This window comes from Protomyctophum parallelum (genome assembly GCF_964188405.1).
Source record: "Protomyctophum parallelum genome assembly, chromosome: 23".
Lineage (NCBI taxonomy): Eukaryota > Metazoa > Chordata > Actinopteri > Myctophiformes > Myctophidae > Protomyctophum > Protomyctophum parallelum.
Window position 1 is genome coordinate 21,322,155 of NC_139715.1, and position 27,088 is coordinate 21,349,242.

Consider the following 27,088-nt stretch of genomic DNA (forward strand, 5'->3'; position numbering starts at 1 on the left):
TCACAGATTTCAACCATTTTAGGAGAGAGAACCCTTTTATCAGCTTTTAGACTTTTCCAGTTATAATTGTGTCTGCTCAATTTCCCTTGTTTATCTTGTGTCCTGTATGGGTTCGCTCTCCTGATTGGATCAAATTGGTATCCCGACCTGAAAATGCATTTTATGTTTATTGACCCATTTATGACGGGAACTCTTTTTGGTGTTTTAAGCATTGTTATACTTTAGCTATTGAAAACAGAAGACAGAATAGAAGACATCTTTTTAAATTTCGATTTTGGTTAAAGAGCAGGAGAGACACTGAGACCCCTGTTACCAAACAAACTCTCTATAGCAATGATTACTATTGGAATATAGAGCTATATGTAACACTTAAAAAATAAAAATAACTTATTAACACAATAATTACAATAATAATATAAATCACAAACATAATACATCTCACTCAAAATTATTCCATATTGGTATAACAGAGCAAACAACCCATTTCCATTATTGCATTATTGAATAAGTTAGTAAGAAGAGTTAAATAAAAAGATAAGAGCAATGCAGTAGTGTTTTTAAGAATATACAGTAAGTGCTCCAGTAAAAAAGTAAGACTTTCAAAAAAGATTTTTTTTAGAAAATAGAAAACATTAGATTTTCATCCCAACATTGAGTCACCACATCACAAGTCAATTCATTACGCATTGTAACATACGGTATTGGTAAAAATCCCTTTTACACAAGGACGTCAAACATTGAAATCATATGATATATTGTAAAATGTCGAACTAACTGAGGAAATGTCTTTTCTTGTTGCAATGATAATTGGAACCTTGGGGAGGGTGGGGCGATGGGGGATTTGTAATGAAAATGAAAAATGCTTAATAAAAACTTAACAAAAAAACCCCATTGAAATCAAAACATTTATCGAAAAAAGAGGCACAACTTGTCCATGTGTGTTTGTGTGCTTGCACAAATCAAATACGCTATTAGTGTCATGTTGGATCGGTCAAAAGTCCTCGCCACACTCGGATACGAACCTCTCTCTCCTTTCCCTAGCTGTGACAAAGTTGAGCAGGTCGATGGCTGTCACCACGCCAAACACCATTTGCTTCAGACTGGTAGAGCCGTCCGTCAAGTCTGGTAGAAGGAAAGATAGGCACAGAAAGATAAGTACGATGGAGGAGGGATAATAAAATAGGAAACAGAAGCAGAAATAGGAAACCTGTATTAAGCCTAATAGCCTTGATATTTATTTTATTTCCAGAATTTTCATATTCATCTTTCTGCTCATCCAACTGTGTCTTTGAATGTGTAAATGTTGCATTGTTGTACAGTACGTACACTGGATCTGTTCGTGTACCACCAGGGCAAAGTGGTCGGTCTCCAGGATGCGGGACAGTTTCCCCAGGTGGTCGGTAAGACGGATCTGAGGAGGAGGGAGGTAAGCTGAACGTTAGATCAATGGTTTTCAACCTTTTTCATATCAAGGCCCATTATTTATTTAGCATTTGAGCCACGGACCACCATTTGATGATATTTAACCTTGCAGTACCAAAACTTAGAATATTTTGTTTTGTTTTGAGATAACAGGCAAACATTTATAAAAATAGCAATTATTTTACGTTCTCTAATCGTGTAAACTTCCTGTAAATGAAGTAATGCAGATGTTTAACAAAACTCAAGGACCACTGATGGTCCCCGGACTCCCCGGACCAATTTGAAAACCACTGATGTAGATCAGCCATGTCTTAGACTTAGAGAATATGTTGGCTCAGTCTGTTTTTAAACAGATATATGATCTCTGTCATGTGCCTGCCCCCTACAGGCGGAGCAGTTCATTAACATGCAGGAGGTGGCTATCTTTACAGCATATTATGGCATTTAACAAAACTAGACCTGTACGTGCCCGTCAGCCACCGGCCTACTTGAGAACGATGCAACTTAGGAACCTAATAATACCTGTTGTCAACTTGTCATAGCACCCGTTTTAACTATCTGTCTGTGTCCCTTTTGTGCCCATACTGTATATGGAGATCTCTGTATCTGTCTGTCTGCCTGTGCCTGAAGAGTGCAAACAGAAAAGTGGACTGGTTAAGTAATCAGTTGGCAGGTGTGTGGTTGCCATGGCAATCCATTGGCTGAGGCACAGGCTGGAAATTGCACAGTTGAGGGGACTTGGGCTCATTAGGTCCACTGGCAGAGCCTGATCAGAGCCGTTACACATTACATATTTACATACCGTATTTACACATTTACACCTGTGAATTCCCTTTTTCAGCCTGTGTACGATAGTTTTCTTTCAAATACGACAATTGTAAGACTCCGGTACGATAATTTCACATTTCCCATCTGGCATAACTGATTTAATTCGACTTCACAGTCAGCTGTGACAGTGAAGTGGCAGAGGGGTCAATGTCTGACCTTTCTGAATTGCTTGTAGAGAACCTTGCTGACGGTATCTGACGGCATCACCTTCCCAGCCAGAACAGACGCCAACATGTTCCCTAAGGTCACCATCCCAAGGATCCGCCTATGCGCACGCACACACGCACACACGCACACACACACACACACACACACACACACACACACACACACACACACACACACACACACACACAGAAACACCAGTCTTCTTAATACATGACCTACCAATACATTTTGGTAATGTGTCCCAGATTAAAACTTTAGTTTACTCTCACTCAGTCATAACCTCTCACACTCTCTCTACTTTCTCACATTATTACTTCACCTCCCCCTCCCCCTCCCCCCCTCTCTCTCTCTCTCTCTCTCCTCTCTCTCTCTCTCTCCCTCTTCCTCTCTCTCTCTCTCTCTCTCTCTCTCTCTCTCACCCTGCGTCGTCCACAACAGGAGCCTGGTCGAAGCCTTTCTCCTTGAGGATCTTGATGGTCTTCTGACAGGTGACGGTGGGCAGAACGGTGAGGGGGGCCGACAGGTATAAACCCTGCAGCTTCAGGTTCCACCACCTGAGGGAGGGACCGACAAGACACCATTAACCACATGAACCCTAGCATCCCTATTATGGGTCTAACATTCTGTGAAAATAAGCTACTTTTGGAAGACGGGAGGGGGGCCTAGTATAGACTCCTTGGGAATCTGGATAGAGCCCTTGGGAATCCGATCAACAAAGTATAGGGTTTTTAACCAATTGTTTTTGTTGAATGTTTTAGCCCCAGAATAGGGACGTTAGGGTTGAACTGCATCAGTCACTCTCACTGTATATAAACGTAGATGTATACGCACCAGGGTTTGGTCACCATTATGTCCTCCTCCCTTAGAAATCCCTTCTGGAACATCCACTTGTCACTCAGAAACTTGGACCTGGATAAACAGAGAGGGGGAAGAGCTCAGCGTCACCCTATATTCTATTTACATTTACAAAGTGAGCCAGGAAGGAATTAAACAATACTGCCTAGTACTGAAGAGAAGATAATTATGCAATAATTGTAGTGGCCAGTAGGGGTCCCTCTGTGTCTCTACAATCCAATAATCTGTCTATAAAATGAAGACCCCTCTGTTCCTTCTGTCTGTCTGTCCTTTTGTCCTCATCCATTTGTCTCCCCAGTGGGTTGACTAGTCGATAGCCTGCAGGGAAGCATTCCTTTTCGGTTTTCGGGTTTATGAACCGGTCGGGAGCGGATGGTAATTCATGTTGTAGTCACTGATTTGTAGTCATCAGGCAGGAAACCACCGGATTACACAGTGATTTAGTAACACAGACCAGGCTTTCCTCCGAGGTGGAAAGCCTGATGACGTGAGGTTAACCAATAACCAGTCGATCATTAATCACATTTTCCATTTTCCTACATTTACTGTGAGTGACATACTGTATATACTGTTGGACATTATGACTTCCTGTGATTTTTACATAGCATATATTAGAAAGGGGCTGTGTTGTTGTGGTGTCTTACATGTAGTTACGGATGGAGTCTGGCAGGATGACCACGCAGCGCTGACCCTCCTTCAGCTCTTCGGCCATTCTCACTGCTGCTGCCATAGCAGTCCCCGAACTGCCACCTGACACGCACACACACACGCACGCACGCACGCACGCACGCACGCACGCACGCACGCACGCACCAAAATGATAAAGTTATTGATGAGACAGAGATAAGAGATTAGCCAGGTCTTTGTGTAGATGTAGTAAAATGTAATATAAGTGCAGTGTAAGTTACTCACTGAGCCTGTAAAACGTGAATGTACGTACGTACCACACAGAAGGCCCTCATCTCTAATCAGCATACGAGACATGTTGAAGGAGTCCTCATCGTTGGACTTGTACCAGGTGTCCACTACCTGGACAATCACAGCAGTGGATGAAAGAAAGATCATTATTCTTATTATGTTATGTAGCAGTAAGGTATGCTATTAACCATTAATTGAGGTTGTTTTTATGTGTGATGTTTAACCCATTATTACCCAGAACGCATCTGTGTCACCTTAGCTTTTAACGATTTTAACCATTATTTTAAACTTGAAAAATCATGAAAACGTGTGAAAATCTTATATATATCTTTTGATACCAAACGTTTTTAACTCAAATTTTTGCTTCTGGGGGGGTCCCTGGAACAACATATTTTCAGATGGGGTTGGCGGGCGGATACATATAATTTTGAGTTAAATTGAGTCCTTGACATGAAATAGTTTGAGAACCACTGCTATAGAAACAGTTTTTCAGAAAACTGTCATGATGTAGAATCTGGTCTCAGGTCTTAATGAGATATCAGTATTTAACTTGTTAGTGTTGCACAACAACACACAGCATTCCATCGTACCATAAATGTTTATACTTTGAACCTCATTATGTCAATTTTAAAACTGTTACTTTTCAGGAATCAAATAAAAAAACACCTAAAGTAGAAGATCAACCATCTCAAAATGCGTCGCTTCACGCCTCATTTAGAGCTTACAGAGCTGCTACTTCTGTGTGATGCTGCAGTGCAGTATGATCAAGTAGGGCGTTCATTTACGAGAAGAAAGAAAATAAAACGTTAAAATATGTAAATAGGTTTCTTGCCCGACAGCAACGATTTATAAGAATAGACTTGCACACTGTGCTCCTCATTGAAGCAATGTTTTTTAAGTGGATCCCTGGCTGAAGCTCACCGATCTGTCCAACACGGTGGGGACAAAATCATAGCCAATGCCCTCCACTTCATAGCCAATGCCCTCCACTGCGGTTCTGTTCAGCTCCTCGGGTTCAGCCAGGATGGAGCCCTCTGGGTCTACACCAACAATCTGGACACAACACACAACCATCGCTCAACATTTTAGCAGAAGCTCTTAATCCAGAGCAGTATACAGTAAGCAAGAACAACACATGGTAAATACATCAAATACATCTAGTTATAGTAATCAAGAATCATAAGAAAGCTACTGTAAGAACCGTCAAGATCTGTCTAAGAGTAGAATATCTGTGTACAGTGAAGCTGTGAGTATAGTACACTATAGAGTGCTATGTCTACATAAAATGCTATCTAAATGACACAAGTTTAGCATTTGCATGTACTCCTGTGAGGTCGTCGAGGCTAGTGCAAGTGCTACGGCCCTACAGGCGAAGATGGAGTCTGAAGAGGTGAGTTTTCAGACTACAGCGGACGATTCATCAGGTTCATGAGAAGGTTCTAGACCTTCCTAGTCCAGACTGGCTATCAACTGGCTATCAACTTCAAACATATTGTACTCTATCCTCTTTAAAACCCTGTCTTGGTCACTGGGCATTACTTTCCGTTTTACATTTCAAACCTTTATGTTGGGGCATCTTTCCTTCAATTTTCGGGCGATACCACTGATGGTACCCCCAGTGCCAGCTCCTGCCACCAGCATGTCCACTTTACCTGGGTTTGGACGGCAAGAGGGCAGGTAAATGTGTGTTAGCTCACCTTTTACAGCTACCTCCAATCAGAAAATGCTGTCATACATCACATCACTGTCATTTTCTTTAAAGAGTAACGTAAGGGTCAAGGTCACAGCCCTGCGGCAGAGAACAATAGACGTTATAGTGTGGGAAATGTTTTAGTCTGAATGTACTAATTCTATTTATTTTTTAACACCTGGATCACAATTTACAGTCTATTAACATAACATCAGCACTCACATGTATTGAAGAACACATTATTCCTCTATTAAAGTTATTCTTCGTTTGTGACCCAGGAATATCTATCTCGTGGCAGTCTTAGTTATAACCAAAGACACCTCCTTTATCACCAACGTTTGCTGTCACTGTGTGGAACTTTAGGGCCCTATATTTTCGTAAGTGCCTTACCCCTTATCCCTAAACTTATTTTTACTATTTTGAAAAACATAATAGTAACCGATCTACATTGACACACTGTGAGCTTGTAGAATGGCTATTCAAATTATTAAAAAAGTTTTTTTTAAATAGTAAGAATAAGGTATAAGGGAGTAAGGCTCTGAGACTCCAAATGAGTCTAAATTGACTCTAATTGAGTCTAATGAGTGAAAGCCAAGATGTGTGGTTCCATCCAGAGAGAAACAACGAACACTAACTAACCACTACCTCCTATTATTTAAAAACTAAATCATTCTCACCCTCACACTGCTGCAGAATCTCTTCAGCTGTGGTGTCATAGTGTGCCAGGGGGTTGCTAGGGTTACGATACTGGTCCAGGATGTGTGAGTTGGGGATTTCGTTCTTAAGTCGCCAGGCCACGCCCACATGAGACTCTGGCGAATCAAAACGAGCGCTGGTGGGGGTTCGGACGATCTCAGCTCCGAGGGCTCTCAAGACGTCAACCTTTGTGAGGACAAAACAAACAGAAATCAAACGGTTGTCAGTTAAAGTTAAAGAGTTAAAGTTAAATTTGTATAGCATATATCAACAACAAGGCAATTCAAAGTGCTTTACACAAAACATGATGCATTAAGACACAAACTAAATATATTATAAATTAAATGGTCATTTAAATGTTTTGTTTTTTTTGGCTTTTATTTTATATTTTTTATGGAGAGACAGACAGTAGGCTGACAGGAAATGGGGAGAGAGATGGGGAGGTGACATGCAGTAAAGGCCATCGTGAATCGAGCCCGCGGCACACTGCCAGACTGGATTACCAGCCAAGATGCCTGGACCACTGAACCATGGCCCAGGCCTTAAAAATAAGAGGAAGTTAAAACAAAACAGAAAGATTAAATTCCAGTGCAGAAGACAGGGCAAAAAAGGGGAAAAATGTCTGCTTTGATTTAAAAGAACATTGATGGGGTGGTACTAACATTGTAGCCTTGGTGGAGAACTCACTCACCTTCTCCATGCTCATTTTCTCAGGCATGACAATGATACAGCGATAGCCTTTCACAGCTGCAGCCAGAGCCAATCCGATGCCTGAAACGAACACAGTGCGCTGTGAATTTACCATTTAGGACTGACGTCGAAATAAAAAAATAAGTCTTCTGAAAGAATATATATTCAAAGATTTGTGCCGCATTTTCACGATTTATCGAAAATAGCAGACCTACAAGCTCGTAGCGCACTACGAGCTTGTAGATCTGCTATTTTTCAATAGCTAAAGTATAACATAACACTTATTTAAAACACCAAAAGGGGTTCACGCCCAGAATGGGTTACCTATGGTCTTAACACCATCACCTTTCAGTGTATTACCTGTATTTCCTGACGTGGGCTCTATAATGGTGTCTCCGGGTTTCAGTATACCGGCTCTCTCAGCATCCTCCACCATCCTTAGACTGATTCTGTCTTTTACACTGCCGCCAGCATTAAAGTACTCACATTTTGCAACTGTGCAAACGGAAGGATACAAAATGGTTTTATTGGTTGTTTCCCCTCACTTTTCCCCCCACATTTAGTCACTGCTAAATACCCTTAATTGTGGCCCCTGTTAGTGCCAACCTTTTTCTGGGGTAACCTGACTCCGCCAGAGCGGAGCCAGATGGTGGTGGATCTACAAGCTCACAATGCGTCACTTTGCGCCACATTGTGAGCTTGTAGATCAGCTATTTTCATTATTTCTTAAATATTTGTTCAAATTTGTAGAATGTCTTAGATGTTTCTTTTATTTCTTCATGAAATTACTGAAAATAATCATAGAATTTGTTTTTAATCCATAGAAAGTTTAGCTTTTTTTGTGAATGTTTTTTGAAAATGTTTTGAAATAATAATAATAGTTAAAAACATAAAGGGACCCATAAAAATGTGTCTGGGACCCACAAATGTTTGGGAACCGCTGCTGGAGCCTCCAGCTAAGCTGGATGCGCTGCAGACAGGAATTGAACCTGGGTATATGTGTGGTGGTAGTACACCACCCAGATGCCCCATATACAAAAAAGGTTACGATTAATTTGTGCTTAAAACCATTCGTAAGTGATTCTGGAAACATTCCTTTGAAACATTGACTAGAAACAAGCCGTCAAAATCCCACCTCACCGATTCCCAAATGTATATGACTCCCTACTGGAACACTGTCTTCAACCACTGTCTTTATTTACATAATAGCTTCTTTTTCCTCTCTAGAGTTTCTTGTCAGACTATTCTATTCAAGTGTAGACTTACATATTTCACATTTGAGGCCGAAGGCTTGGGGGATCTTGTTGATGCGTACCAAAGGAGTATCTCCAATTCTATGCAGGATGTTGGGAAGGATCTTTGTTGCAGGAGGTCTGTGAAGAAGAAGGGTAGATTATCCTGTATGTTTCAAGCCATATACTGTAAGGTATTGTATATTTCAGACATTGCAGTTTATTGAGGGGATTCGTATACATTCATTTACTTGTTTGGTTCATTTAATAATCTATATTGAGATGTTTGTTTGATGTACAGATCAATTTTTTAATCTGCTCTGCAGAAGGCTGTCGCCGAAACGTGTTAGCGTTCTCAATAAAATGTGAGAAATTGCATCTGAGCCAGTATTTCATATTTTATTTTGGAATGTCGCTTTTTCCACTTTGTTGGTTTAAAGCTGAGCACCCACTGCCTTAACCAAGGCCAGTATCCAGAGGAAGCGCACCTGCTTTTCTTTCTTTACCTGTACATGTGAAATGTTTGTACATAAATATGAATAATAATTTGAGATCAGCCACATGCTGTATATTTAAAAAAATCAATAGCCAATTTCAATTATTTGCTAGACGACAGGAATAAAACATCTAGCTACTTGCCAATGTGGCTGGTAGCCAATGTCAATCGTATCTTACTTGGGTGGGTGACGGTGGGGGGAGTCGGTGTTCGGCCCCCCCAGCCTCCATGTACAGCGGCTGGGCAGGTCGGGGCGGATCCACTTCCTCTCCCCAGCAGTGGTGCAGCCGCCTCCTCTGTTGAGCTGAATGGGTCCATGCTCTGCCTCTTCGCCTTCCTCCAAGGCAGTCAGCTTGTCCAGACCCTGCTTCAGAGGGAGAATGCTCTCCCTCAGCTTGGCGTGAGGGCACACGAGGCCCTTGTTGACGCTGGTTTCTTTGGAGGATGGGGCAGCAGGCATGGCTCACCTGGTCACAGGCAGAGGTGAATGAATGGTCAACTGTTTTAGACCATGTGAAAGAAGCACAAGCTTTTACAGTCTGGTGTCATTCAATGTCACACCGAGTGTACAAATCGACTTGCAACCATCGGACTAATTAACTACTCAAGTCATCTTTTCCTCGCAGATATTGATTTCGATTCATTGTTAACTGTTAAGTTGAATTGAAGAATTTATTCTTAACAAATAATAAATCGATTAACGATTAAAGGTAGGTTAAATTATTATTATTTTTGTTAAAAGGTTAAATCACTTATAATAATCATTGCTAGAGTGCTTGTTCAGCTCTTTACTAAACAGAAAATGTTGTTTTCAGGTAGGTGACAAAAGTTCAGCCAATAAGGAGAGAGTAGCCATTTATCAGCTTACTTTTTATTGTGTTCCGTTCCAATTTTGTTTGCTCATTACATAACATACAATTCCACTTCCTGACTGCGTTCAGTCCATTCACTATACTAATTAAAATGTAATTAAAATTGGTATCCCGTCCTGAAAATGCATATTATGTTTAATAAAAAGTAACATGGAGACTCCTACTTACTAAACAAACACTCTATAGTCTATAGCAATGAGTACTATGACAATATATAGATCTTTTTAACACTTATTCTAACCAAAGAAAATCACTTACCCTACCTTTAACTATTAACATCCCTAATCATTTCTATGGGCAAATCAACAAATAAACAAAAGTGTTACGGTCATCTGAGGCCATGTGGGTAGTACATTGTTTACACACTCTCCACTCCCACCCCGAGTCCTTGACCAGTGACCACTGCCCTGCTGCTCACACCTTAAGACAACAACGATTAGAAAGTGTGATTTGGACAAAACAAAAAGGGGAAGGAGAGTATCTCTTCTGCTATTCTCTGTCTATCATCGTCAAATTAAGTTAATTGAATGTTGGTTAATTTAACTTTATACCACAGTCAACTATGTTGTTACACACACACACACAATGTAATATGTTGAAGTAGGGCCCATGAACACAGCACCTTCAAAGAAGAGCAAAGTGTCTGCAATGATTATGAGTAACAAACTAAACCTTTAACCTTTTTAACTGCCCAATAACATTTATTTGAGTAACTTTTCATTCAAAGATGTTGTCAAATTAAACATCCACTCGACTCAAATCAACCGAAAAATATGTTTTGCGGCAGAGTAAAGAAAAACTGGGTCCATGTTACATCAGATTGAAATCTGAGAGACTGAAGGCCAGTTTCCAAGAACATGGTGGGAAATACTAGTATTGCTGTTGTTGACAACATACTTGGGGCCCTATCTTGTGCCACCCGACCCCTTACCCCTTTTTTACTATTCACGTTGTGAGCTTGTAGTAACAAATGGCAAATATTTAGGGATAAGCGGTAAGGCAAGATATAGCCCTTAGACTCTACTTAAAGATTGATGTCACTGAGAAAACAGCTCTAAATGTTTGCCCGGACCCTTAGTGACCTTGACATCAACGTCACTCAACCTATTAATAGTTAACCGATTAGTCTCCCTAAGCAAAGGGCCCATGCATCGTGATTCGTGACACCCTCTGACTCAGACTGAGACTACCCTTCCTTCACTAATGCTGTATACACACGATGTCGAATGTCAATCGATGTCGCTCAATGTCGATCGATGTCGCTCGATGTTGGTGTCGATGTCAATGTCGCTCGATGTCAATGTCGCTCAATGTCGATGTCAATGTCAATGTCGATCGATGTCAATGTCGATCGATGTTGATGTCGATCAATGTCGATTTTATATATTTAGCTATATAATATTTAGCTTTCCGATCCCTAAAACAAATCCAACATGGGACCTCAAACAGTCAGGGGGCTGAAGTGTGAAGACAGGTACATGGGTAGCTCTGGTCCATAGCCTTCTACTGCTTCTACGATTCTGCCCCAGTAGAAGGCTATGGACCAGAGCTAGTTATCAATGAGGCGTAGTTTAGTCCAGGACTCCTCCAGGCCCATTGCAATGCCCCTACATTTTAAAGAAATCCAACATGGGACCTCAGATTCAGGGGCCCCATCTAAATAAATAAAAATGTATATCTCCAATCTATTTGAGGCCCCTTTTTCTAAAAGAGTCACAAATCTCTGTGTTTGAGGCGAGCACAAAATGCATTTTGAGAACCCCAAAACGCCTGTACCCCTACTAAAAAGATGTTGCTTTATTCAAACTCTTCAGAGGGTCAGTAGGCTACATTGGCGGCTTTAGTGCCCCACCATCTGTCACCACCAAACCTTTATGGTTATTAAAATAAAAAATCACACCCGTGTGAAGTGAGGGGCGCTAATATATTAACTCATGTTGATTAGTTGATGTGAAACAAACGGTGCCAACACAAACGCCATTAAAAATAAAGAGACAATATGACGTAATGAGGCACATTATGACGTACATTTTCCCTTCATTGTCAATGGCGTTTACGAAACAAACATTGAACTAAAGACAAACATTAAACCTGTGTATATAGGAGGGGCTGGCGCACCTCAAAACATTATATTCCGTAAACACCAAACCAATTTCTCGCAATAAGGTGTCAATCATGCGGAGGAGGCCCCATGAGGATCAGTCAGTTGTGTATACAGCATCTGCTTGGATATTCATTCAGCCATAACAAATAGCTGGTGAGAAGTGAGATTATGCACAGCAGGAATCCGCACGAAAAAGCAAACATCTGCAAACCCATTATGGGAACGCAACGCACGTGCGTCGTGGCCAGCTTAATTGTTCTTTAAAAATAAGTTACAATTTTCACCAAAACACCAATCTTGGAAATCATTTAATAATGACTACTGACTAGTCTACCGTAACTCGAAAGCTCGAAAGTTGTATTAAAACGTTTTTTTCCCTTTACCTCACTATGCATAACACCTTAACTTGATACTTAAATCAATTGTACTGTATTGGTATTCGCTTTAAAATGGCCTTTATTCCTTCGAAAGGTCAATTCGTTCATGATGAAAACGTTGGAAATACTTGTTGGGAAAAAAAGAAAAAAAACGCCGTTTCTACTTTCTAATGGATAGCAGAGCACAGTGCCAAACAATTTGTAACATCCTCACATTTAGAGATGAACCAATTTGGTTACGATGCATTATTCTCGTCTAAATCAGAAAAGCAATGTACAACTTGACAAGGATGTCACTCACCTATTAATCTACACAAATGTTTCCAAACGGTGCAAAAGCGATGCCTAGAAAAGTGGTCCTGAGCTGAGACCAATATGACAACTTCTGTGAAAGAAAGATATGACGAGTCCTGACTGACTTTTACAGTGCAGTGGTTAGGAAACCAAGCCAGCTTAAAACACGCTCTCATTGGCTGAAGAGAGGGCGTCCATAAGTCCTCAACCAATAACAAGGTTGAATTGATGTCACTTTGGGCAGAGGGTTTTGGAGAAAACAAGGGCATAAACATAAAAACCAAGCATTTATATTAAAAATATATATAATCTGTTGTCAGGAAGAAACTCCAAAACGTTCATTTTTCAGGAAATTAAGAAAACAAAGCAATACTGCCTCATCGAAGTGAGAGGTGGTGGAGTTAACTGTCTTGGCAGACAGTTTGTGGGGTTAAGAGGTTTTGTCCAAAGCACTTTAATACTTTCCATTGGTTCAATATTTGTTTAACCATAAGGTTAGCAGATTTAAATGCAAAAAAATACAAAAATCAAAAACGTTAAAAAAAATTGAGTTAGGCGGTTTCCTCCCAAGTCCGACAGCAATGATATCCAATAAAGGCGTTTAAAACAAAGGAACAATTTGCATTGTAAATAATAATTCAATATTCCAAAGGCTTTAATGGCTTTTAAAAATTGTAGAGATCAGTTAATTGAAGTAATGTATATAAAAACATGCACAAAAAATAGAAAAACAAAAAACAGAAACAGTATGATGAGATGGCAGTCTAAACTGTCATGATTAGCACTAGAACACATTCGTCTGGTCTCAGTCATTTCGAGAAGCATTACTTTGCAAACGGAATGCCATCCAATCGCGCTCAAAAAGGAACGAATGCAGATTAACAAATTTGCTTTTTATTCCAAAAGCGACACAAGTTTGTCTTAAAAAAAGTGGGCAGGGTACAGGTTCAAAAGAAAACAAACACTGAACAATTCACCAAATTATTTATCACTCCTAAGTTAAAGGAAAAGGCAGGGGGGGGGGGGGGGGGGGGTTGGTAGGACACTGGGATACATTTTGGCTGGGTTTCAGAATCTTCCGGAACGTTCTCGGTCCCTTGATCTCCTCTTCTCTCGGTCCCGTCCGCCACCGCCACCTGCTCCTGCTCCTGCTCCTCCTCCTCCTGCTCCTCCTCCTCCACCACCACCACCTCCTCCTCCTCCTCCTCCTCCTCCTCCGCCTCCTCGCCCGCGGTCCCTGGATCGCGAGCGACGTTCGCGGGAACGCGAACGAGAGCGGTGCCTGATGATGATGAAACATGAAGAAGAAAATGAGTTACTTCCAAAATGCTACACATTACACAGGCAGAAGTAGATCTCCACCAATAAGTGTTTGGGGCCGTGAAACCTCGCTCAAATAAACTCCGCGAGTGAATATAGGAGGGGTGGACGACGTCAGGACCGTCTCATTGACAAACATTTATTCTAATGATTTCATCATTCACTCGCATCGCTGGCAGTGTAGATGAGGTGTTATGAGTTTGTTAAATCCTTATCTTTTAGTCTTTTAACAGGATTATTTTTTATATTTGGTCAAAAGTACCACAGACGAAAAACAAACAAAAGTCCAAATTTCATTCTGACCCCTCCACGAAAAGGCCTCGTTGTCCTGACACCTTATCTATCATTTATACATTATGGATAAATAGTCTGGACTTGGACAGTTTTTCGTCTGTGGCATTCAAATAATGAATTAAGTTAGCTTGTAAACTAATCATCGTAAACTAATCATTCAAGTTTTCAATATTGCATAGCCAAAAGAGCTTTGCATGCAACACACTGAGTGTGCACAACACAAACGGATGAACAGAGAACACAAGATTGACACAGATTGACTTCTAGGAGCCTCTCTTACCTTTTCCTGCGACGTCCATACAACTCCCTGCGGAGTTCCCGGGAAATAGGTTTGAGGTGCATGAAGTTACAGAAGCCGCCTCGGGTGCACTCTCTGTGAATGAACATTGACGATTGATTGATTGATGGTCAGTACAGACCAAGAAAGTAAGGAGGATAGACAGGACAGAAGGATGTTATTATCAGGAACTAACAGTGATTCTCAATTGTTTTAATGAGTAAATGATAAAGCGGAAGGAAGTGAAGCCTCCTCTCCACTTTCTTTTCGTCTTTCAGCCCAAACCACACCAAAGGGTTGCCAACTCGCCATGCAACTCCTTGCCACCAGACGGTTGCAAGTAGATGCATGGCGAGTGGCACCCCATTGGTGTGGTTTGAGCCATTGAATTGAACCAGTTGAATTACTTGGGCCGACGTGCAACAGGACAGGTTTTTTCTTTCAGATCTTTTGCACTGGGCATTTTATCAGTTCAAATGTACATAATCAAACAAACTAGCTGGTCTGGTGTTAACGTTTAAACCCGGTGAGAAATGTTCACCTTCAGCCATGTGTGCCTTCTCTGACCTACATATCAGGCGTGACCTGAGAAACTGAAGAGAACAAACAAAAACACATCTCCCACGGGACTGAATGGGCTATATGCATCCAACCCTTACGCGTTCAGCTTGGGCCGCCACTGCACTTCCGTTCGACTCATTGATAGTGGACATACAAAGTGTTTGATATTTTAGACCCATGTATTTTGGTTGGCCCACATCATGATTTAAAAATCACACCGGTGTGAAGTTAGTGGTGCAACTCCGTGTGGGGGTGGGGGGCCGAAGTTCCAGACCCACAGGAACGCACCCAGGGTGCCGGCCCGATTCCGGCGTGCCGCCCCGCGTCCGAAACGGTTGAGAAATGACAGTTACCGTGAGGGGGTCCCTCTACTGTACTGTACTGTACTGGCAGACCAGAAATCACCATATATACAGTTAATATGTGTGTGTGTGTGTGTGTGTGTGTGTGTTTGTTAGGTTGCGCACAGGTGGTGAAAAACAACCATGCTGTTTTTGTGCTGTTTTCATGCTCAGACCCACCCAGCCAGCCAGCCACCCACCCACACAGCTCCGTAAGGGAGTGGTTGCACCAAAGATGTGTTTGCACCTTGCACATGTGTGTGCGCGAGAGAGAGCAGTGTTACCACTGAAAGAGCTGCTGTTTTTAAAAGGAGATTTTAAGACGTTTTTAACTCATGTCATCATTGTCAACACCTCCACACAAATAATACAAACTATGAAAATCCACAACATCAAATAATCAAGCGATTATCAAGTTGGTCGAATCAAGACGACCAACTGTACGTTCACTAGCAATGGGTCTGCTGGCGACCAGAAGTGCAGCGGCGTCCCAGCTAAACATAGAACGGTTGGATGCATATAGAGCATTATTCCTACTGCTAAGTGACAGAACAGATTATAGCCAGGCCAGTTCACGGGACTCCCATCAATCACCAAGCGATTCATGCTAGCGAGATTTACACATGAGATCCTGACCTGCCTTGATAAACTGCTTTTTGATCGACAGATAATGGCTGTTGCGCGATTGATTCTATGATGTTCTAGATTCTAGAACCTGCCAGAGGTGGTGTAGAAAATATGCAACGCTCACCCCATTTCATACTGGCGGCAACAGGCTTCCCTGAAGTCAGTGACTGGCGAGAGCTCCGAGTGAATCGGCTGTCCGTTGAACCAGCGATTGTTCAGGTCCATGACTGCCTTCTCTGCATCCTCTTCTCTGCGGAACTACACACACCACAAGTTGCTAAATAATTAAGTTCGGCTATGGATGGAGCTACAGGTCATATCGGCTACACATTTCAAGTTAACATTTAGGACTCGCATTTATATACGTTCAAAATGGTTGTCACATTCTAGTTCACTAGTTCCAACAGCAACCTTACCTTAACGTAGACGTTTCCCACTAAATGGTCGCCCAGGTTGTCGCAGACGTTCATCTCCTCCACCTCGCCATATTTCTCTTCCATCTCCGTGAAGACTTCCTGTGTAGTAGTAGTAGAGAGCAAGCTGAATAAAAAAATCCTTGGAAAATGTCTAAAATGCAAATTATTGTGCAATGATGAGGGTCCAGAGAACAGAAATAGGAACATGGGACCTAATGCAAATTAAACGTTTCAAAGCTGCAACACAGAGCTTATATTTAATAAAATGTTAACATGGACCAATCTGCAGTGCTAGGGCAAGACGGAATCAATCCAAACATTACTCACTGTGGCCAAGAAGGTTAAATATGTACATTAGATAATGGGAATTTAAGCATGTAAATTGATTTGTTTTCTGTACATTATATGTATGCCATGGGTTTTCTTTTTGGAGGGTAATGTCTGTGTGAGAGAACTATTTGTGTGACAATTAATCCTCAATTTAAATGTGTAATAGTAACAGCCATATTGCTGTAGCCTGGCTAATAAACCAGACCGAATCAGCCGTTGGCAAAAAAAATTGCCTGTGTGATTTGAGTCTGGCTTATTAGCCAGGCTAATATTGCTGGCCAAGTGCAAGTTTGTATCCATCTAGCCTGAGCCTCATCAAAGACTGACTGAACACATTTCCAAAATATGATGGTTTACAGTTCATATTGAGCTCAAGGCACAAGGTTACAGTCATGGGTTATTTCAATTAGTGTACTGTATATAGCTCAAGCAGAAGACAGGGTTGCTTCCTTTGCAACCACAGGACCACCAGGTTGAAGAGACAGATAAATGGTAAATGGTGCATTTATATAGCGCCTTCTCACACACACACCACAGAGGAAACCATGCAAGGCACCAACCTGCACTTCAGGAGCAATTAGGGGTTCAGTGTCTTGCTCAAGGACACTTCGACACCAACTCTGGGGAAGCCTGTGTTCGAACTGGCAACCTTGCGGTTCCCATCCAGCCACTCTACCCCTGAGCCACCACCCAGATACTATTGCTGGCAGGCAAACTACAGATGACCACTGACGGACAATCTATGCACTGCTGTGCCAGTGGGATTTTGTGTGAACGGTTTGTCTAATAATAATAAAAACTTTAACCAATCTTCTATATGGTAGTATGCACATCTGCAGTGGTTGGAGGTGGTCTCTCTACTCTTCCATTGTGAAATGTAGTAGACATTGTGATTGGGTAGGACACCTACTGGTTGACAAGTAGCACTGCATTAAGGTCAAAGCCACAATTTTCAGCTTTACCGGAGCACTCTCTAAAATAAATCTATTATGTATATTTGTGCTGTGCTGCGCATCGGGTTCAGATTACGTAGCAATAAATTACTGAGGATTAAGAATACTACTTCATGCTCGTTAAGAATTTTCTTTCTTCATATTGACATTGAGGTTTCCATTGTGTTTTTATTGGAGGTTGTTTATGAAAAAGCCAATGTTTGCCAGCTCTTTGTATCACTCTCTAACCTGCTTCTGCAAACTGAGACATCTTCTCTGATGGATGTGAAAAAGAGGAGGGGCGGCAGTAGCTCAGGAGGTATGGCCTCTTGTGAGTCATACGGTTCTCAGTTCAATCCCTGGCTCCCTCTGGTTTAGTGTCGAAGTGTCTTTGAGCAAGACACAGCTGAACCAAGTTTTCTATTATTTTCTAGGCCCGGGTAGAAAACCTTATAATCCAGCCATGTAACTGAAAGGGTACTGGCTGTCTCAATAAAATGCCCTGTCCTGCTGGGTAAATAATCACTGTTAAACCAATACAGGATTCTTGCAGCATCAGGGCTTTGGTCAACACTGGCAAACGTCATAGTGTTCCAGGCACCCCATTAGGGCAGGGCTGGGTTAGACATACAGACAAAATAATGTGTGGAAGTGAATGTGTGGCATGATATCACAGAAAAATTAAAAGCACAAAAGGTCACTCACCTCGAAGAACTCGTCGTAATGCTCTTGCATCTCGACATCACTGACAGCACCTGCAACGCACGTCAACAAAACCTCTAGTCAAAGCTCTGACAGATAGATAAGCAGCAACCAGGGCAGAAAATCAACAGTATTTGCCCACTGGCCATAATGGTAAACATGTTCTATTAACTTGCTAACATGCAAGTCCCTATTCAACATTTTACTAGTCAATTAGAATAGCACAGGCTATACAGTGTAGGTCTATGACCTGCAGTTGTTAAGGTTTAGTAAAGTGGCTGGTAAATTGATTTAGCTGCCATAGATACAGTTTACAATATTAGGCTGGTGGCTGGCTGCAGTGGCTGGGTGTGAGTAAACTCACTAACTTTCCAGAGACAAAACTTAGCTGTGACTGTTACATTGATAATATCACTGACAACTTATTTGAGTCTTTTCTAGAAAGCTACAGGTGGAAAGTTTGGAAACCGATTGAAATAATGTCTGTAGTAAATAATACTGTATCAACATCATGTCACGATGCCGTGATGCTTGTAGATCTGCCATTTTTGGACATTTTATAAAAATGTTGAGTAATACATTTGTAAAATTAAAATAAGTTTGAATGTGGTTAAATGCAGTCGATGCCACAGTCCTGTATATGAAGGGGGGACAACTTACAGTGTAAACCATCGGCAGACTGGGCAGAGTTTTGAGGGTTACGGTAAATGTTCAAGAGGGCAATGGTCTGAAATACAAAACGTACACTTTTGTGAGACAAATCAAACAAAACATGATAGAGTTTGGGCAGGGAGCATGGGGAACTAGTTTTAATTAGATATTAAACAAAAAAGTTAAAATCAATCAATCAGATGGTGATCTGATTGATTCAACATAACCAGCTGTTCTGTACAAAACGCTGAAAGAGAAAGTGCATTATTTTGGGTGAATTCTGTCGGGACATCTGCACTGCAATCACAGGGATCCGAGAAATGGCCAATCCTTCACCTCAAGAGTAATTATATGACCTTTTGTGATCTGACCCAAGACAAACTTTTTTGGGAAAAATAACACTTTCCAGCCATCAAGTGGTTTCAACAGTAGTTGACCGAGAGTCAGGTTTATGTGACCTTATGCCGATTGAATATCGTTCAATAATGAACTGCAATATAGATGCATGAAGATGGACTTAACGGCTCTTGCCATTACCGAATGAGACACGTATAGTATTACATTATATGGGTTAATAACCATAGACTAATAATACTTATTGGTCATGAAACCCCAAATCCAGAAAAAACGGTTTGACAGCTTTCTTTTCTAATGGATGCATAATAGTCTTAAGTCTGGGCTCCAAAGGTGAGAAGTATGGCCAATTCTAGGATCCCCGTTTGGAAACAGAAGTCAAGCGTCAGCACAACAGAGCAAAAAAAAAGAGACTCCACGGCACATCCCTCACCGACCTGTGTGACAGGCTATGCGCAACAAACACTGTTCACGCCCAACAGTGATACAACATGAATACTGGTCGCGGCCAGGTTTATTTTTGTATGTAGGCTAGCAGCTACTTTACAAAAACAGTTGGTAGTTGTAGCTATCTGCAATTGCAAGCGCGCGAGCACACACGTCTAGTCCCCGACACACCCCCTGCATCCACGTTACCCTCACTTTACGTCCTAACTATTACTTATGATGCAACTTCACCCCCCAATCGCACCGTGTCTACCGAACTACAGGTGTGAATGCGACCTTAGATTGGAATTGGAAAATGTCACAAGCCTGAAGCTTCATGTAACATTATTTGGCTCATGGTAAATGTCTGATGCCATTCACATCCCAGAGCTCCGGCCACACAAACACTATGCGAGGGCTCTGATCTTAAGTTTATGTAAGTTGAATATATTAAATTATATAATTTAACTGTATTTACTACAACACAGACATAAGATAATGCAAATAATAGCAGTTTTGAGGACTGGTCTGGGATCTTTGCTTTGAGAAATTTGGCAGGTATGCAGTAAGTCTTGTGTGTGCACGGAAACAAATTTGGGGCTTGATGATCTACATTTTAGAACTGAGAAGTAGGGGTGGCTTCAATTAATAGTACAGTACCATATCGATACGGTAGGAAATGCTGCGTGTGATGCAGCAGTTACAATATATGATTAAATCTTTTGTATTTATCCATCAAAACATTTAATTTTTTTCCTTGCTTTTTATATAAATGTTTTAAATTTTGATTTGGAAACTTTACATTTTTAGTCAAGGGTTAGGGTTAGGGTTAAAACATCTGCAATAAGGACACGCGGTCATTATTCAAAATCAACGTGTATCCGTATCAAGTATCGTGGCCTCTGTATCGTGATGTGTATTGATCGTGAAGTTGATGGAAATACCCTTCCCTACTGAGGGGCGCGGGGGGGGGGGGGGAGTGGACTTCTACACTCCATATGCTAACAAATCTTTGGACTTACAGCGAGAGGCGTCGGCCGTCTGTGCACTGTTTTGGGGATTATGGTAGATGTATTGAATCAAGATGGTCTGCAGAGGGAAGAATAGAAACACACTGTCAGAAAGGGCTGCTGGATGAAAATCAAGCTCAGCACTTTGTTCTGTCTGTGTCAGATTGGCTGCTACCCCTGTGCCGGAGCCTTACACTAGTGCAATGTCTGCATTAACTTTAAAAATGTGATCCAGCAGACTCTGGTTTGTCTGTGGTACAATTAAGGGTTAAGCCAACACCCTTCTAAATTTATTTTAAGTGTAAATTAATTAAGTGGATGTTTATTGTTTAAAAACGGAAAGATTGTATGCGTCACCTGCTGTATATGCGCAGTTACATGTTGTTTATTGGTCCATTCATTAAACTCATTGACTGCCAGAATTATTTCAGTCTGTGTCCGTTTAAAGAAGAAGTTAAAGAAAAGCTAAGCGATGATAGCGATCCTGCATGAGTTTTGTAACCGCGACCAGTGACGCTTTACTTATGAGCAGTGTGAATAAAGCTACATTTTTTAACGCAATCTGGGAAAGGAATCAGAGATAAAATGGGTTTTATGATTTCAGCTAACGTTGGAAGTAAACAAGGGGATTCTTTTTTTACTTTACGGACGGACCATTTCAGGTTTATCTCCTAGCAACGGAGATGCTGATAGACGGTAGTGAAGAATGATTTCAAACAGAATCAATATAATTGTCTTTGGTACTGTGGACAAAGTGGCAGAGGTTATTTGGAAGTGAGCTCCTGCGTTTCATGTAGTGTAGGTATTTGTGGGGTAGTCGATATAATGAAATAACAATATCTTCAAAGAAAGTGATTTTTATCCGGAAAGGCATGAATTCTCTCAATAGAACAGTAAACCTCCTCCTCCCATGTTAGAAGTGAGACTTCACTGAAAGAGAACAAAAGCACAAGATGAATTAAGTTGATGACGGCCAACATGGGACCTGAAAGGCAACACACAGTTAAATATGTCTTGTATTAAAGAGTTTGAGTGCATTTAGCTAAAGTCATTCACACTAGAAAGCAAAGCAAAGTTACCATGTTTACCCAGGGTAACTTGACTAATCTCAAGAACTTGTTTACAGCCAGGCCCTGCTCATAGAACATTTCATGGTAGGGGTTCAATGCCTTGCTCAAGGGCACTTCAGCGGTGGTAATTTTAACGTGCCGGTCCGGAGATACGAACTAGCGACCTTCTGATATCAAGACCGCTCCGTAAACCGTTCGGCCACCGCTGCCCCTAAGAGTACATAAGTATACAAACTAAAACTTACAAATATGTACAAAAGAGAACTTCAACAACCTTATGTTTTCTAGAAACACAAAACTGTAGTCAGTCGAGTTCATGCAAAAATCTGCAATTTTAGTTTAAAATAATGTTTAAATGTTGGGATAATGTAAAAGTCAACATTTAACATTGTAATACAATTGAATAATATGGTATTGTGAAACTCACCTGGCTGAATGTTGGCTTGTTGTGCAATCGGGAGCAGCGATCACCATGTCGGCATGCTCCAATTTTGAAGTAGAAGGAACAATTGACCCTGAGGGCAGAAAGATTTAAATCAATGTATCAGTTAACTCATATAGTGTCTTTTGCTGGAACCGTATTGTCGAGAATTGAGATGCACAATATGAATCGAAAAAAGATCGAGATCTAGAAGATTCAGACACCTATGTTAGTTACAATTATGTTTTTACTACAAGAGCAAGACTTTGAGAGGTAGAGCACTTTGATGTTGACTGTTGAAAGCCACAGTAGTTGGCTCCAGGTGCCACATTTTGAATGTAGTAATGTTCAGCAACTACAGACTTAACACAATACATATTTTCATGGGAAATAATTGTTATCGATTCGTGAGCAAGAATCGTGCAGCAACACCCCTCAACCCCCCTTTGGTTCCCCCATCGCGAAAACTATAAACTATAAGTAAGTATACATTATGACAAACTATCAAATTGGCTATTTCTTTTATACATTCAAGATTCACTAAATTATACTTACTATTTCTAAGTAACATGACATGTCATGTTAAAGTGAGCGCTACACGGTGCACACAGGGATGGATCCCAACACGTGTGACTTCAACAACAAATAGTACAAGGCTACAAGCTAATATTTGCACAATATTTGGTTATTCGCATCATTCCATGTTTATCGCTATGGATTTTTTATGCATTAATCATTTATAAATATGGTCGTTTCGAGGGGAAATAACTGATATCACAAAACGTGCCTTTTTGCTGGCTGCACGCCTGCACTCCACCGGTCCAAACAAAACACACACCACCACAGCACACTGGGCTGGCTGTGGCTAACGAGCTAAGCTAACAGTCAACAAATTACATGCACAAGTTGCAATGTTTACCGTTATCTTGGAAATTAATGACTCACTGCCATATCAATTATTTAAGGGCAGACGAATAAACCAAATCGCATTGTTTGTAGCTAATTAATTCGCACGCACGCATTGCTCTTCCTGTGTGTTTCATTCAAATGCGTTAGCATCACGCTAGCATGCTAGCAGCCCTGCAGGGTGGTTGTGAACACAATGCAGTGAGAATATGCACACATGATGTCCCCAGAGGGCTACCGGGCTACGTAAAAAAATGTAAACTACGCGTTCGCGTTCTGCGGGTTGTTCTGTGCGCGCCGATAATTGAATAAAATGTTGAATTTGTTAAACTTACTTGTCTTTCTCTGTGCCGAAAATGGATGCCAGGTATTCCGCCATTTTCGGCCCGTCGTGACTCGTCACTCACTCGTCACACACTAGGCACGTTACGTTGCTGTCGACGTCAACGACGCGCAGTTCGCGAATTAAAATTTGGAATGATTTAATTATAACTAAAAAACATCGCATGGATGCACCTGGGACGTATCCTCAGTGATGTATCCTGATGTCAACGGGGTTTCAGGTCCCTCAACATCATACCCCTCACTCAGGCGACACAGCCAGGAGTGATCAAGTACGTCCCAGTAGCTAGCTACCCTCAATCGGTCCCACTAGGGAAAAACCAGGGGCACACAACCTTACCCGTTGGAACTATTCAGAACTACTCTGCCAGGGCTGGGACTCTGGGTGGGAGGTACACTTCTGGCACATGGAGGGACTAGGCTCTGTGGGTTGTCTCCTGTCCGGGCCTTAGGTCCGGGCCCCTCCTACGTCTCACCAGGTCCACTCCTGCTCTCTCTCAGACCACGCTAGCTCTCACCAGGAGTAGAGCGAGGACCTGTGCGTTGCACCAGAGTCCCAGACTCCCAGCACCAGACAGTTCATTCAGGAGTGGTGGGCAATGGTTCCGCAGGGTCGGTGCTGCGGTTCCATGGTGCTGCATGGCCCTCCTAAAGGCCTCACCGAGGGTTGTTGCCAGGGCTTCCTCCTCACGGAGGACACAGGCTGTGCCGGATAATTTTATCCGGCTTTATTATTTTACTCTAAAGACAGGATAATGTGTTATTAGTAATCCAGAAGATGATTGATTGAAGTATTTATTAAGTTTGCACAATTACAGTACATTTCAAGCACAACTCTATACAAAAACTGTTAACTGTGGACGACACCATAAACATAAAGCATATTACACTTGTTTACAATTGGGTCCACCATTTGGGTGGGTGGGTGGGTGGGATTCATATTTTTAGATGGTGTGATTTTAAGTTTTATTAAAATGCTTCATTCACAAAATCCTTACCGAACTTCACCCCCTTCAATTTAAGATGCTCCTCAGATCAGAAAGAATTTGATGTTTGCTTTTAATTAGCAGATGATGTGAAACTTGGCCAACTAGTAGGCATACATACTTTCATTACTTAATTAATAACCACGGGTGACGGCCGGGTCTTTCTTTGCTGCTCGCAGATGACTCGCCATGACTTTAACCAGTGAGTGACCACCACTGACTTTTGGTCATGTATGTATAACTACCAGCAGCACCAGGTAACAACGAACAACCTATGCTACTCACCTGCAACACTGTACTTACATTAGAGAGAAGGGGGGATGGAGGCAGCACGCAGTATCATTCAAGAAGAAAGCATGTGATTGTTGGTTTCACCTAGTACAACAAAGAGAGGAACAAGAGAGGAAGGCATGATTTGCGGAACATCATATGTGTAACTGTGTCTGTCTTGGTGTTTCTGTTGCAGTTCTGTCACTTGTCAGACAGAGAGGGGGCACAGAGCTGAGGAGACAACACAAGGAACCATCTCAGCTTCACCGTCATGCGTGCACAATCCATCTCATTTATTGTGCTCCTTCTGAGCTTGGACGTCCAGAGTAAGTCGTTCATTATTACATATTTCTCCTATTACTGCCTGAATATGAACTGTACTTAATCCAGGATCCTTTTGATCCGTACTGTATGCATAAGGGTTATAGTTACAAACTTTGAGAGTTTGAAACATGACAGAGAAGAATAAATAAACGTGGTGCTTGCAACACTGAGGGCTCCAATGCGACAGATGCTTTAGATTCTATAAAAGCATTGATTGATTGATTGAAATATTTATTAACAGTTTGCAGAATTACAGTACATTTCAAGCACAAACTCAATACAAAGACTGTTAACTGTGAGTGGACGACCAAATTAAGCATTACACTTGTTTACAAGAGGGTCCACCATGTTCAATTCATCAAAACATTTAGAGACTTACAAATACACTTCTATATAGTCAAAGAACAGAACAGGATTTCATCATAAAGGAGGTAAAAAGGGAAAAGAAACGTATACAGTGAGGGGGGAAAGGGGGGGGGGGGATTCAGATTATACAGGGCCCTTTTCGAATTGCAAAGGTTCCCTTTTAGAGCGGATTTGAAGGAGTCAAGGGATTCGCATATCTTAATGACTGTTGGTAGGGTGTTCCACATTTTGGTGGCATAGGAGCGAAAATAATTTAGTCCCTTGTTTGTGCCGAATCTGGGGATTGGAGCCCTCACTATCCGAGTGAATCATTTAGCCTATTCTTCTCTATAGGCTACTATTCGCTGCTCAGCACCTGCCCAAACTTGTGTTGGGATGTGCATGTCGGTTCTCTCTTTTCATGTATCTATCACTCCAACATGTATAGACATGGGTGGGCCACGAGGTAAATCGGTGAAACCCCTTTTTGTTACCCGATTAAAGAATACATATTATACAGTGATGACACAATGATACACACATTGTCATCATTTTCTCCACATGTAGATCAGGATCATCCTGACTGTGATAAAAAATGTCACAATGAAATGCTAAAGTACTTTTAAACTAGTATGGGATACAGAAACTGTTCCGTGTAGAGTATTTATGAAGAGTAGAGTACTCGCGTAGAGTATTTAGTGTAGAGTAATACTAATACATTGTATCATATCGTCCCAATACAGGTGAAGATATTGATTGTGCGCCGGACATTAAAGTACGTCGCAACAGTCTATAGAGTTTCACCAGGGAGCCCACTGAGGATTAACTGTGCTGTGGACTTCTGCAACAATACACCACCAGTGATGTCCTGGTGGTACAGCAAAGAATCAACCATCATTCACAACAGTACTCACATTCACACTAAGTGGGAGCAAGAGACAAATTCAAGAGGGTTTTTTTATCTGCATTTTGACAACATAACAGCACAAGCGACTCCAGGCTGTATTACTGTCAGGGTGGAGACTCCATCAGTCATTTGATTAATGTCTCTTTAGTTGCAATAGTATCTGGTAAGTGTTATTTATTTCCACACACTCTTATTTAACTCTTAAATGTACTAGTCTGCCACAGGAAATTCCACCTATCACTGATGTACTATAGAATAGATAAATAATCAAAGCTTTTTGGTTTTATTTGTCAGGGTGGAAGAAAGTCCCTGCAGACATTACATTTCCCTTATTTTCTTACATTTTCTTTCTTTCATGTATTCCAGATAGTTTTGAGGAACAACACATCAAGTACATCAGAAGGTTCTCACATTTTCCCGCATTCCTACATCCTTGTTGCAGTACAAGGGGTGTTATATAAAATACATAGCCTACTGTAGCATTCAATAATTTTCTAGTATTTGATGAATATATGGCTAAATATACTGTGGTACAAAGTATAAATCCACAAATAACACTTTGTTGTACAAAGTATAATAAATGAACCTAAAAGTGTTTTCAGTATTGCATTTTAATTTAATTCAATGTGTTTTA

General features: G+C 41.3%; 2 protein-coding genes across 3 annotated transcripts in view; both read right to left on the reverse strand.

The window, feature by feature from the left end:
- Positions 1-247: 247 nt before the first annotated feature.
- cbsa (cystathionine beta-synthase a) lies at positions 248-13,386 on the reverse strand. Its single transcript, XM_083758525.1, has 15 exons — positions 12,650-13,386; positions 9,175-9,462; positions 8,534-8,640; positions 7,628-7,762; positions 7,269-7,348; positions 6,559-6,763; positions 5,752-5,843; positions 5,113-5,244; positions 4,218-4,302; positions 3,918-4,023; positions 3,250-3,327; positions 2,838-2,972; positions 2,407-2,515; positions 1,327-1,411; positions 248-1,122 (listed from the first exon to the last, which is right to left on the reverse strand). The coding sequence occupies exons 2-15, from the start codon at positions 9,453-9,455 to the stop codon at positions 992-994; spliced, it is 1,761 nt and encodes a 586-aa protein (XP_083614651.1). The 5' UTR covers positions 9,456-9,462; positions 12,650-13,386; the 3' UTR covers positions 248-991.
- A 130-nt stretch (positions 13,387-13,516) lies between these two features.
- LOC310854050 (splicing factor U2AF 35 kDa subunit-like) overlaps positions 13,517-27,088 on the reverse strand; it is a 29,183-nt gene continuing 15,611 nt past the window's right edge. Inside the window, exons 1-8 of one of the 2 annotated variants that reach the window (XM_083758529.1) lie at positions 23,616-23,774; positions 22,381-22,468; positions 19,103-19,169; positions 18,446-18,495; positions 16,479-16,577; positions 16,187-16,320; positions 14,537-14,629; positions 13,517-13,924 (exon numbers count right to left, since the gene is read on the reverse strand). In XM_083758529.1, the coding sequence (XP_083614655.1) occupies positions 13,711-13,924; positions 14,537-14,629; positions 16,187-16,320; positions 16,479-16,577; positions 18,446-18,495; positions 19,103-19,169; positions 22,381-22,468; positions 23,616-23,659 (789 nt within the window). In that variant the 5' untranslated portion in view covers positions 23,660-23,774 and the 3' untranslated portion in view covers positions 13,517-13,710. Of the gene's footprint in view, positions 13,925-14,536; positions 14,630-16,186; positions 16,321-16,478; positions 16,578-18,445; positions 18,496-19,102; positions 19,170-22,380; positions 22,469-23,615; positions 23,775-27,088 lie in introns of those variants that run through there. The other variant, XM_083758530.1, reaches the window with a different exon arrangement.